Genomic DNA, 14,490 nt, shown 5'->3' on the forward strand with positions numbered 1-14,490 from the left:
GTTGGGTTAGGAGGGGTATTTCTATATGGGGGGAGGAGTTGGGTAGGGAGGGGTATTTTTATTGGGGGAGTTGGGTAGGTGGGGGTATTATTTGGGGGTGGTTGGATAGGGAGGGGTATTTCTATTTGGTGATGGGTTGGGTAGGGAAGGATACTTCTATTTGGGGGTGGTTGGATAGGGAGAGGTATTTCTATTTGGTGGTGGGTTGGGTAGGGAAGGATATTTCTATTGGGGGGTTGGGTAGGTAGGGTATTTCTATTTGGGGGTGGGTCGGGTAGGGAAGTGGTATTTCTATTGGGAGGTTGGGTAGGTAGGGGTATTTCTATTTGGGGGTAGGGAAGTGGTATTTCTATTGGGGTGGTTGTGTAGGAAGAGGTCTGTTCAAGTGAGTTAGTGGAAGAAAAAATGGAAGGATTAAAGATTTTTTTTAATTAATGGGAAATGATTAAATATTAAAAGGATAGATTTGTTGCATGAAAGTAAGATGAATATAGAAGCACGAAATACAATTACTGTTCATATACCAAAATGGACACGAATTATAAATTCTTTAAAATAAATTTGAAAGAATGTTTTTCCTTTATTAAATCATAGTATAAGTATTTAAAACTTTTTTTTCTTATTTATTACTATCTTAAAAAATTAAGTCAATTAACAATGTCTTTCTCTATATATACTTATTTTCTACGGAGTAGCAGTAAAAAAACGACAATTATTTTCTTTCTTATTTATTATGGAAATGCAGAACATAAATTTTTTAATATATTTTCTTTGTTTTAAATATTCATAATATTTCGCTTTTTGAGAGTCAATTTGCTATTCTTTAAAAGATAGTTAGGATTCGATTTATTTGATATATTCAAATGAAAGTTTAGATATTTAAAATCTATACGAAAAGTATCATAAATCATAGTTTTCCATGCAAATATAATTTTAACTAATACATCGTTATTAAATGTTGGTCAAAACTCATATCTTGAAAAAATAATGTATTAAAATGAGAAAAGTAATATATAAAAAAGAACAAGAAATTAAATAATAGAAATTTTGGTTCACGAGATATAAGCTTATGATATGAGCTCATTATAGATTTAACCGTCAAATAACGAATTAATGGATGAAATCTTCATGTATTTATGCATACAAATATATTTTTTAAATTGAATAGTCCATCACAAACTTCTTTTTCATCTTTTAACGTAAATATTCAAAAATTAAATAAATAAATCGATATATAAGAAAAATATATCTATTTTCCTTACTCAAAGTTCTGTTTTTAAAAAATATATCAATCATTTGACCGTCTAACATATCGGATTACTTTAGTTCAGTAGTTGCAGCCATCATGCTTATCTCCATACCTTCAAAAGTTGAAAATCAAGGTATTATGTTAAACACAATATTTATTTCTTTGTATGTTTGGAGAACAACTATATATATCTCCTTCTACTCTACTACTTATATATACTTATATATATATATATATATATCTCCTTCTACTTCTACTACTTATATATATACTTATATATAAGTGGCAATAAGCACCATGTCTGCTTTAGTTGTGTGCTTATTTTCATAACTAGCTATTTGGCCTATTGGATTAGGCTTGACACTTTAACCCCAACGTCTGGGGTGCAAACGTTGTCAACATCATTTTTTATTTATGTTTTAGTTTCATCTTTTTTTATTTGTCATATTATACTTTTCGAAAGTCAATTTGATTAATTTTTAAAGTTAAATTAGATTACGTTAATTTGATATTTTAAACAAAAAATTTAGATACTCAAAAACTATATTGCAATTTTTTGCATATCAATATGATTAAAAAATATATTGAAAACTGTTAGTCAAAGTTTTTATGATTTGACTTTAAAAATGAAAAGTATGACAACTAATAGTGGATGGAGGAAGTATTTTCTTTTATAAGTAAAGACTTCTCCATCTACTAATTGATTCAAGAGATTTTCTTCTTGAAAATTTGTGTTTTAATTAGTAGAGGTCTTTAATTAATTTCAACTTATTTATTGATTTGAGGCTTTTGACATTTCGTATACGTTAACATATTTCTTATTTATATTTTAGTTATTCCATCTAAACAACGCATGAGACAGCCAACATGTCTGCTTTACATGTGTGGTTTCACGCTATAATTAATAACATATTGACTCTTGAAATTCTATTTTTGCCACATATATTGGGACAAAGAAAATAACACACATTATTTAAAATTACGTAAAGATACTATAAATTACAACAATTAATAAGTTAAAGTATTTAAAAATCATATTAAAATTTAATCAACTCTTTAAATTTTATATGTGTCACATAAAGTGGGACAAAAAATAACAGATCATGTGCCTAGTATATATATATATATACCATAATTATCCCTCCCTTTTACCCTTTTCAGATTGACAGGTACATTATGAGGTTCGGGGACTAACTCCGAAATCTCTCCATAAACATTTGAAAGAGGTTATATATATGGGCGACACAAATTATATCTTACCTTTTTGAAAATACTTTGGCACTTGACAAAACTCATTATTGATCAAATGTTTGATGTATTGAAGAATTCCAAAGCGCAACGAAGAGCAAGAAAGTCCGGCAATGCAACAAACTTGAAGGACAAGTTCCCATAAGAGTCGAGCTCATCATCCTGTAATTTAATTACTCTTTACTTTCTTAGAATTGCCTTATTGTTATAGACTTTGCTTTCTTAGATTCTTTTTGTTTTTATTTTCCTTTGAATTACATCCAGTTATGTTCTTGTTTTTTCATCCTTGTTCCGGAGAGTCTGGATATTCAATGGATTTGAGAAACAAACTAAACTGGATGATGGTTCAAAAATTATCATGCTGTTTTGTCTTTAAAGGTGAACCTAGTTGTTATTTGATTAGAGGCTTATGTTCTCAATAGATAAAGTACAAATGGTATAAAAACATTTTGTTAAGTTTTGCTTGTTAAGTTAATTTCATAGGAATGATGACAATGGGGCGGGGCACCAGATACGTTTTCATACACAGATATGTTCAAAGTAAATGACAGGATTATGATGCTAACAATGAAAATGCACACTTCCAACAAAAAGTTCAATTTGATTTTGCCACTTGACATATCCACCTTATTAGATGCACAAACATTAACCATAAGAAATATTAGCACTGGGGTTCGCGTTATTATTCAGCCCTTCCAATTATCCTTCCGTTGCCTGATTTCACGCATGGCTTCAACAGGAGACTTGCACCCCACTTTATCCTGTTTAGCAAGCAGAAAATCCTTGGTAAAAGAGGCTTTGTAGCACATGAAGACAAGCAGAATTTATCATTCTGTCGGCTAAGTCACACACTCCGGTCCTAACTCTATGCTAATTTAACACAAGTATTTCTTCCTTTCATCTGACATGCAATAAATTAAAAGAGGTATTGTTTACCTGAACCTCTGGAAGATCAACCCGCATGAATGGGTTACTCTCAAATTCTTCCTGAATAGTCGATGGAATAGTTGGAAGGCCTACTCTTCTCTGACGCTCAGCCCATGCCAACTTTTCTGCAATTTTGACATTGTCTGGTTCAACTGTTAATGCAAACTGCAAATTCTTTACTGTGTACTGCAAATCACTTAACAAACATTAGAATTATCTCTGAGAGTATAGAATGGCTGCTAAAACCAAAAATGAGAGAAATTGGCAACACTGCATGAATGAGCACCTACAATATGAGAGGCCTACAGTAATGCTTGAAAAATTATTTGTGGAAAAGTTCAATTTCCATGTTGGATAACATTCATGTATGTATATTCAGATCACCTTACCCTGGAGTTACCTTTAGTCGAAGCATGTGAAGGAGAGCACTAATGCAATGAATTTGTACTGATAGGAGAGGCAGCGAGGGGATGAGGGAGAATAAGCGGGAGGATATTTTTACTCTGCCTAAGAAATAATTTTTCTCCTTTATCATTATTTTTTGGGGGTAGAGGAGGGGGTTTAAGATCTCCTCAAGTTCAAATGCTCTCACTGGAGAAGAAAAATAGATACAAGGATCTAAAGTCAAAGAACAATTCTGATGTAGAACAGCCGCCAGGAGAATCATATATATACAAGCATTGGAATCAAAACTACTGAATGTATCTACTAATTGGAGGTTCGTTCAAAATGCAGCAGTGTCTTACAATTTATTACATCTTTTCGTAAGAGAAAAACTTAGAATACTTGCGCAGGCCAAATACATGTGATATATACTACACACATATTTAGAGAGAGCTTTTTGATGTGAGTGAGTACATGCAAGGTGGTACTATATAAATTTTTTATCTGTCCTTCCTTTCAAATAAAGTGTTCATCATACTGAATGCAAATAAACTATCATACGGTACACCAAGTCTAAAGAGGAGAAAATTAAAGGAGAAACTCTTTTGATTAGTAAAACGAGAAATAATTTCTGTGCTATAAAGATAAAATACAGCTGAGGAGCTAAAGTTTATCTAGTCCTTAACATATGGACAAAGAAAAGGCAATTTAACCACAAGTTCCGCTCACTTTTTCACTCTTTTATCAACACAATTGTCACTCTTACTGAAAGGTCTACGAAAATGGCACATTAAAGAATCTAGAATCTGATCTGAGACCACTATATGAAGACATAGAATAACTCTTTTCTTTAAGAAAAAATTATAAGAGTATGCACACATTACCTCATGACCACAATATACCCGAGTTGGCTTAGGCAAAGAACCTAATGTCACACACAGTGATTGATACATTTGTTCTGCAGTGCCTTCAAAAAACTTACCGCAACCAGCTATAAACTGCAAGACAAAAAGATGGAAGCGTTCAGAGAAAACTATTTTGACCATCCAACTGTATAATAATACAATTCTTTGAAAGAGGTTGTCCGTCCATAATAGCTCCTCTTGCTCGCATTGTCAGACAATCTTCTGGTTTCAAATATTGGTTAGTTGCTTCGAATTCCACATTTACCAAAAATTGCATGGAATGGTTAGAGTTCCTATCATCTTCTCCCAAAAACCTTTTCAAATCCATACACCTATATTCCAAGATAGAGCAGAGAAAGCTAGAAGAAGAAGACAGTAAGCCAAATTGGGTACAACCCACCACTACCCTTCTAAATCTTGAGCAAAGTTATAGTGAACCACTTAAGGAGGTTGAAACCACAGATTCTTGTGCTATCTATTGTAACAGCTCAAAGTTGAGAGGGATTTACCAGAAAAAAAGAAAGAAGAAGCAGATGGATTTAATGTTGTGATTGCAAGGTATAAACCAAAAGATTTAGAGTTGTGCATACAAAGAGGACAGAAGTACGAGAGTGAAATTCAAATAAAGCATGGTAGGGATATTAATGATGAAGAGGAAGTGTTTTCCTCGGTGGGAAAAATAACTCGCCAGCTAGGAGAATCGAGGACCTCATCTTATTAATCGACAGGTTCTCTTTTGAGTTTGATTTATTTTGAAAACATGGAAATACCTGAGTGCCTTTAAGTTGACTCTGCATATGAAGTGTGTTCAAGAAACCTCTCCTCTGGTTTATGCACCAGAGAACTTTATCGCTTTCCTTAATTTCTTATTCAATAAAAGATGAAATTTCATTAACTCTGCTGCAGTGTGTACAACAAAAGCAGATAAAATATTCCCATTGAATCCTGTATGAAGCTAATTAAGTATGAGATTTTCAGCATTCTCTATATATTCATTTCACACCAAAAAGGAGTGACCAGAGACAGTTGAAATGTTCTTTCTCATTTGCTCTGCCTTACGCGCTCAAAGCATTTGAAGTTCCTTCCTTTATCTTCATAACCTGTTCCATTTTTCCCTTAGAACAGAAACTGGAAGAAAAGAAAGCTCTCATCAATTGAACACTATCCATGTGTTAAGATGCCAGGAGCTATACATTCAAGATCATACGTTGTTTTGATGATTGACAATCATTGTACAAATGACAATCTATGCACAAGAAGAATGACGGAATAAGTACAAGAACCAGGTTCTTAGCAGATCTCGAAAAGGAACTGGTGAAGTTGGCAACACTGCAGGGGTACTGCTCAGATTGAGCAGAACGAGAGATGGTTTTGGGTCGCTAAGAAGAAGCTTTTCTTGGCACAAAAAAGACAACCTTGACAATTGATTACATTCTTAGTTGATTGTAGTAGGTGTTGTTTTGTATTGTAAGGGACTTCATTGACTGGGTAGAGTCATGGAACAGTTTGGGGAGAGGGGTAGGTACTGTTGGGAATAATTATTAGGTGTGCAAGAAAAGTTGTAACCTTCAATTACTCTAGTTTTAGTGAAGAGTTGAGGAAAATCCTATAGAGAGATAGGTCGTGGTTTTTGCCTCTCTTGAGCAAGGAGTTTCCACATAAAAATCCTTATGTTTATTTATTATTCCGAACTTTAGCTTCTTGCATAATTACTCAAAGAACCAGGTTTTTTTAGACAGTAGGTCACAGCAAAATAACGGTCTTTCCACAATGATTTTCATCAGGAAGGAACACCCCTTGCTGAAATAACAAATTATAAACAAACAGAAGCAATAGAATAATGAGAGCAATATAGGAAAAAATGAATAGGTGCACCATTAATGACCTAAAAACAGGAAACAATGAACAAAAAGTATGTGCTAGTTGCACAAGAAGTATAATTCTATTAACAAATTCTTAAAGTAGAAAGATTCTCTCGACACAAAGCAAGACTCAACCTGTACAGAATTATTAATTAAGTTCTACGTGCTCCTAAAAGATTTAAAGGTAGAAACCTCCACTCACCAATGTATCCCCAGTAAAAACAGCGAGATCCTCTCCCTCTTTGTCAGTAACATAGTAGCTTATATGACCTTTAGTGTGGCTGAGAGGAAAGAAAAAGCAATTAATTTTGTGAGAAATGATCATGTAGGATAACGAGATGAGATACAATTCCCAATATGAGTCTATTATGTTCCAGAGATTATAATGGTATGCTTCATAATCTATCGAGCCTACTGCTATGCAAGAGCTATTTCCAAAATGAGCAACGCTTTTTTCATTAGTATCAAGAGGCACGGTCATCAAACAAGAGTATCCTTGACATATTAGTATTAAGAACATCAAGTTTAAAATTAGTAACGGAAGGAGTAAGTAAACAAACTTTAAATCACTTACGCTGGTGTGTGAAGAGATAATATGCTGATGTCAGCACCAAGGGATACCCTGTCACCATTTTCTACTTTATCTGTACAGCCCCTCACATTATCAACTGATCCACCATAAATTTTTATTCCAGGAACGAGCTGCTTTATTTTATCATTTCCTCCAGCATGATCCCTGAAATGTGGTGTTGTCAGATAAATGCAGATCCCACCGATGTACCTAAATAGATGTTTATAGCATATGTAGACAACTAAATGTAAGACATCCTACAGTTGAGTTGTTTGTCCTAAAAAATGTGTTTCCGTGGTGTGTTGTATGATCCATGCTAGTCATGGATCAAGCTTGTGAATTATTTTCCCCTCTTGGAATATGTGTAAACTAAATAACGTCCAGAGAACAAATGGAAAGAAAAAGAAGAAAACAGTGTAAACGGCAAACCATCAGAAATGAATTTGTTTGATTAGATAGCGCTCATCCTAAAAGAAGCTAAGCTACAATCACATACCCTCCTCAAACAAACCAACTACCAATTCCCCACCAGGCCACCACCACCACCACCCAAAAAAAGTAGCACACATCAAACATCGTCGGTTCATTGGATATTATGCTCGAAAGGCACGGTTCCCAAGTTTTCAAGACAGTCTGTCTTCTGATCCCACCAATACTCTAGGAATATTCTCCTTTGCACTACATTCTAACGCCTCTTGCAAATTTGCAGTTCCCAACTTTTCAGTTTCACGTTATTGTGTCCATCTTAGTTGCAACAGCAAATATATTATTATTAGCTAGATATTGTTTCGATCCGTATCTTACCTCTTTCTACTTGATTTATCAAACTATAAGTTATAAACCATTACACTCTCTTTCCTAATTTACATGACACAATCTCCGTTTTTGGAGGTCCAAAAATGTTAAATAGTATTCAATTTTTCACAACTTTCAAGGATTCGATTATTTTGTTAAACTATTCAAATTTTAACTTAGATGTGCTGTTATCTCTATGAACAAACTTTCAACCATTATATTAATATTTTCTCTACCAACACTAATAAAGCATACAAGTCAATGAACATCTTAAAAGCTTTGTGGCGAGTTGACAACGTCATATAAATGTGATGGAGAGGGCATCTATTATCAACATCTTTTTCAAGAGAGCTGGCAAAGAATATCTTTCTTGAGCTGAAACAAGGAGAATTTGGGATTTCGAGTTCACATAATTCCCAAATTTGTCCCCACATTGATATGAAGAAACAAAAGTAACCTGTTTTCTAAGGAGACTGATGTCATTTGAAAAGCAAGCATGATCAAACGGTCCCACGAATCTCTTTCTCTATTTGCAAGACAATACGTCATAAGTTTGCATTTGCCTACACTCGTCCAACTAGTAAGCCAAGTTCAAAAACTCACGCGCCCTTATTTATAAACTTGAAAATAGCAATTTCAGGATAATCAATCCTTCATCATACATCAGATTGAATTGATCATCCCCTTATAATAATTTTACCCCGTGGATAATGGCTTCTTGGGCGTGAATACTATTTCAGCACTTGTATTGAGATACATAAATACTAGCCTAAAGGTATATCTGAATTGAATTATTGGTTTCAAACCTTCAACTATCAACATACACTTTCAAGTTAATTTCATGAACAAACACAACTTATGAATTTCACAAAAAAAAAAAATTCCAATTTCAACTTCCGCACTCTTTTTCTCAACTATTATTCAGAATTTCAGATGCGTAAGAAGAAATGATTAATTAGGAGTGTGAACAAACCAGTGGTGATGAGTGGTGAGAACAAACTTGAGGTCAACTTCGTTCTCTTGAGCAACTCTGAGGACCTTATGCGGCTCGACGGGGTCTACCACCGCAGCTTCCTTAGTAGTTTCATCGATGATCCTGCCGAAATTCATAGAAAAGCAACAAAAAAAAACCTAATAAATAAATCTGATATGAATTAGAAAATCGAAATCGACATTCTGATATATAATATACATATAGGAATAGTTGTCATCTAAGCATGGGATGTGAAGAACTTTCATCTCCGACTCTGACTCCGGCGCCGATCAGATTTTACCACTCCACCTCTCTCAACTTCGATAAGCATAGAGGACAGAGGACTAAAATGACGTGGATAAGGTTCGAGCTTACACAGCGTTTTGCAATGACGTGGCAGAGAAAATTATAGCTCTCTTTCGCTGGAATAGAATCAAAATATTTGAAACATTCGTCAAAATTATCGTGGCGAGTATTTTAAAAATAGTCTCTCGAACTCTATATAAATTATAGTGGCGAGTATTTTGAAAATAGTCTCTCAAACTCTATAAAATTTATATAGACATTCGTTCATGTTTCATCATAAATATAAAATATGAAAAAATAAATTTTATTATAAACATAAGAGATGATATTTGAATTGAAATTACATTTGATCATAAGTAGTTATTAGATTTTTTTAATCTTATGAACAATTTTGAGCAAAAAGCGAAAATGCATCAATCAGTTTGATTTGATTCAGTACATTATCAAAGATATTTTAGTTGGAAACAAGAAACATATATGCTTTGGAGTTCTTCGACAATCAGTAGAACTAAATAAGAATTTTATAGTAACTAAGGGACCAAGAAAGCAATTGCCCACAACTGAATTAAGAGTTAAAAGGCCTCTCCTCATAAAGTAGATCATCAGGCTCAGGTGGAGAATCGAACTCTTTTAGACAGCAACCAACCAAATAAGTTACTATAATTCCCGATACAAAACTAATCTTTAGAAGAAGAAAAAAGACAGGATAAAATACAAGTATATGACTCATTCCCCATGTCATCAAAATTTGTCATTTTGCCCACATCAGGGGGACACAGTTATCCTTACTCTTAAATCTCGAGACAATTGAGCACTGATATTTTGAATCATTTGATGAGAAAAGTGGAAGCATCACTAATTGCCACTTTCTTAAATAATGTTGGAGCAGTAGAAATATTTCCTCTAGTAGCTAGCTGATGAGACAAAACCAGACAAAATCATCATTCTTCATGGCAGCTCTATGGGCCAGAAATTGCTTTGTACCCTTCTTTCTCCAGAACTTTAGCTATGGATATGTCTCCAGTCTTCACGATTCTCCCTTTCTCCTGGAAATCAAATTCAGATATTAATTAGTGACAACTAAACTAATGAAAAGTTAGAGCCAAAATACACGTATAACACAAAAACTATTCCGCAGAGGGATTTTATATTCTTCGGCATCCTTTACTATTTAGTGACAAGGGCAAAAGACAAAGCAAACAAAGGTCGAACCCTGATCAACCAAGCAATGAAGACTCTAATAAACAATCCAAATCATTAGTACTATCAAAACCGCACCAACAGTGGGATAAACCTTAAAGAAGATAAATACTACAAAAATCTTGGGCAGCTTATCTATATAACATAACAGACGAGCATCATAATACAGCTACATCCTTAGTGTACCATTCAAGCTACCTAAAAGATTACAGAATCAGAATGCAGATCATATGAAGAAACAAATTATATTTGGCAAATCTAGAATGTAGTTTTACTTGCTTTTAGAAACTTTTTAAGTGAAAGAATAGTTCATTATTTCCTAATGCTGGCAAGGTATCAACCCTCTTCTACTTTACTTCTTATCACAAACCAAATTTAGTGGTCAATCTGTTTCTTTTCCGTTCAGCTTAGTTGAGTAGGCACTTGCTTACCATGATATGGATATACGTCGGCTTGATGAATTCTAATAATCGTAAGTAATGAGTAATCATCAACACTGAATTCTTTGGTGATAGAAGTCCATTTACTGCCTTTGCTACGTCTCGAAGTGCGTCAACATCTAAACCAGAATCAATCTCATCCAGTATTGCCAAGTCAGCCCCGAGAACCTGTATCAAACAAGAAACTTTGGAAAGCTCAGACACTTGTGACTTTCAGTCAAATGCTTATTATAGTCAAGAACAGAAAACATCTCTTCCTTCGATATAAAACTAAATTAAGTGCTATAATTTCAATATTCCGGTCTGAAAAGTAAAGACCAACTTGAGAAGTATATTAAAGAAGTCATAATCATACAGTAAGTCAAAAATTGGTTACCAGATACCCTAGATCATATCTGATATTCATTAATACTCATTAAACAGCAGCCTTGAAACATAAACATTGATGTCATGGTCATGATTGGAGAAGGAAAGATAGGGAGCATGGAATACCGCTAGTTGCAGAATCTCATTGCGCTTCCTTTCTCCACCACTGAATCCTTCATTTACATTTCTGTTCAAGAAGTCTATCTTCATGTTGACAAGTTCAAGCTTCGGGGCAATGTACCCGTAAAACTGCACATGAGAATTATCCAAGATTGGAAATACCTATCTGTCTCTTCTAGTTGAGAAACAATAGGGCATAAAATTCCCTATGAGATGGGGGCTAATATTCATACAATATGAAGGTCACATGTAGATACCTCAATTGGTCCCAGTTCTGGCAGTCCAAGTTTCCTCCTTTGAGCATTATACGCCATGTTAAGAAAGTCAATATTGCTTACTCCAGGTATGGCAACTGGGGACTGGAAGCTCATAAAAAGACCAGCAAGAGATCTTTCCTCGGGTTCCATCTCAAGTAGATTCTCACCTTTAAATGACACACTGCCTCCTGTAATTTCATAATCTGGATGCCCAACAAGAACCTGAAACAATTCAGTCCATACCAAAAGTTCTGATCAAGAAACAACATATTGCAAATAGCAATCATGGCCACAGGTGACTTTGCAAGGAGACATGGAGAAAAAAGAGAAAGTGAAGTTGAGAAACTACTTTTGAGTATTTCATGTGAATAATGGTTCACTCACAAATTATACTATTTTTTTCCAATAGACACTCATGTCCTGACATAATGAACTTCCAAATACCCTTTTTCAGCTTGAGCTTCAAAAACTTTTTTTTACCAACTTCAACCAAATATTGTCCAAATGCCTACTAAAGTCCAAGTAAAACAAAATGAGATGACCAACCAAAGAGATCATTCAAAAGAATAAAAAGGAATTTATCTTTTGTTATAAAACATCAGGGAGACGAAGAAACATAGAATAGACAAGGAAAAGGCGTATGCACAAATAACATCACCCGAAAACGAAGATGAATTACAATATCAATAATACTATCCGGATGTGCAAAGAACTAGGTAACTGTGAAACAGAAGAGAAAATAAGAGCTATTGGGGTTTAAATTAATGTTTCATGTCCTAAAAAGAAAAGTAAACCAAAACCTAATTACAATAGGAATAAATTACGCTACCTACAACGATTTCACATTCTAGAATATACAATTCTACAAGGATTCTAATACTCCCCTTAAGCTGATGAATACAAATTATATGCCCCACGCTTGCTACATATATAATCTGTTTTGGAACCAACCAGGGACTTGAAGAATATGTATGCAAGCTAGTCAGTCATTTGACCGCACAAACCTCGTGACGGCGTCTTTCTCTATGACAAAATGACAATCAATCTCTATGTATTTGGTCCTCGTGTGAAACATTAGGTCCGATGCAATGTGAAGTGCAACTTCATTTTCACACACAATCTCCATTTCCTTAGCCTCTCCATAATTCAACTCATTGGTAGTTGCTTGATCTACATTAGTTCACATGTCGCCACCTAGATATCTCAATATTCTGCTTCTACACCATTGGGGTTTATAAAAGAGAGAACTCGCCTTGATTATTCCCTCAAACTATTAGGGTTTAAATAATATGCTTACATGCCCTAGAAAAAGGAAATTAAGAGTAATTACAATAGGAGTAAGTTAAGCTACCTATTATAATCACACATATTCTAGAATTTCTACAAGGATTCTAACATAAGAAAAGTCTAAATGCACAATAGAAGATCCAAGGAAAACAACAAAAAAGCACTAACCTTGGCAAAGGTGCTCTTTCCAGAACCATTCTTACCCATTACAGCATGTACCTGTTCCAATATAAATACATAGTCAGAACTTGGACAATTATAATCTGCTTATCCCCATGTCAAAAGGAATGGGTAAGCCTCATCTCATTGAAAAAATAACAAAAACTGGAACAAAATTGAATAAGGAAAAAGAAGACAATTAGTTGTTTGTTTATCTTGTTCAATTGACCTTTTATCCAGTTTATTGCTCATTTCTTCCAATATACAAAAATAGGAACTGAATAGATAAGAAAACAAAGAAAATTCTTGTTAATCTCTAATTCATCCAACCATTTATCCAGTAGTACCAATTTCTTAGATATACACAAATTTCCTCCCAATTTTCCTTCCACAGAAAGACCAACATAAATCACTAAATTGAAATTATCAAAAGACACAATAAACTATATAATTCAGAATACACAATTACTTAATAGGTTGGGTATAACTATTGATTATAACTCTAAACTTCAAAAGAACTATGAAATACCTCTAGAATTACCAAATACAGCTCAAAAATTTTCATCAAATATGGATACAACTTAGGTAGAATGATCCAGCAGAACCATCAATTGTAAGTAATAACTCAAAAACGAATTACCTAATTTGTGGAAATGAAATTGAATACCTCGCCTTGGCGGACAGTGAGGTTAACACCATTGAGAATTTGCAGCTTTGACTCGACTATGACAGCGGAGAGGTCCCGGACTTCAAGTAAGACCTTGGGCGAGTCATCACTGCGTTCGGTGGCGGAAGACGACGGAGACTCGACGCTGACGGTGGCTTTCACTGTGAGAGTGTACCGGACTCCGGGAAAAGAAGGGCGATGTGAAGGGAAGAAAGAGATGTTGTTTCTGAAGGAGAGAAGTGGGGGAGTAGAAGAACAAGTGGGACTGAAAACAGCCATAGGAACTACTCAAATTTGATAAGTGGAAATCCGTTTAACGACTTCTGAGTTCTGATTGCATCAATCTCACTTCATTCAAACAGCAAAGGAAAAAAAAAAGGAGCTCGGAGTGTACTGGGCGGTCGAGGAGTTCTCTTTTGGGTCTATCGTGATTGGGCTTTTTAAAAAAAATAGAGCAAATTTTACCTAAATCCCCACCAGGTAAAGAGCAAATTATATTTTATTTCTATTCTTTTTTTAATGGCTTAAGTCATCGACAGCCCCTTAAAGTTGTTCGCATAATTCACTTAGACATATCAACTAGGACTATTACCTATTAGACACTTTAATATTAAAGAATATGTATCTATTGAACATAAAACAAAAACTTTTTTAAAAATATTTTGCGTGTAATTCACGCGCATTATCTTAAAACAATGACAAATAAAATTATGACACTTGGCACATGGACCCAGTCTAACAATAAAATATAATTTTTCAATTTAAAAAAATAAA

The 14,490-nt window shown here is 34.3% G+C and overlaps 2 protein-coding genes across 2 annotated transcripts; both read right to left on the reverse strand.

Moving 5' to 3' along the window:
• Positions 1-2,944: 2,944 nt before the first annotated feature.
• Positions 2,945-9,355, reverse strand: LOC107023616 (hydroxyacylglutathione hydrolase cytoplasmic). The gene is made up of 7 exons (XM_015224363.2): positions 9,134-9,355; positions 8,915-9,037; positions 7,150-7,311; positions 6,778-6,856; positions 4,693-4,806; positions 3,434-3,610; positions 2,945-3,258 (listed from the first exon to the last, which is right to left on the reverse strand). The coding sequence occupies exons 1-7, from the start codon at positions 9,178-9,180 to the stop codon at positions 3,184-3,186; spliced, it is 777 nt and encodes a 258-aa protein (XP_015079849.1). The 5' UTR covers positions 9,181-9,355; the 3' UTR covers positions 2,945-3,183.
• Positions 9,356-9,785: 430 nt separating this feature from the next.
• Positions 9,786-14,148, reverse strand: LOC107023556 (ABC transporter I family member 6, chloroplastic). The gene is made up of 6 exons (XM_015224281.2): positions 13,717-14,148; positions 13,059-13,109; positions 11,604-11,825; positions 11,353-11,475; positions 10,852-11,028; positions 9,786-10,266 (listed from the first exon to the last, which is right to left on the reverse strand). Exons 1-6 carry the CDS (start codon positions 13,993-13,995, stop codon positions 10,180-10,182), a joined length of 939 nt encoding a protein of 312 aa, XP_015079767.1. The 5' UTR covers positions 13,996-14,148; the 3' UTR covers positions 9,786-10,179.
• Positions 14,149-14,490: the final 342 nt, after the last annotated feature.

The sequence above is a fragment of the Solanum pennellii genome, chromosome 6 (genome assembly GCF_001406875.1).
Source record: "Solanum pennellii chromosome 6, SPENNV200".
Taxonomy (NCBI): Eukaryota; Viridiplantae; Streptophyta; class Magnoliopsida; order Solanales; family Solanaceae; genus Solanum; species Solanum pennellii.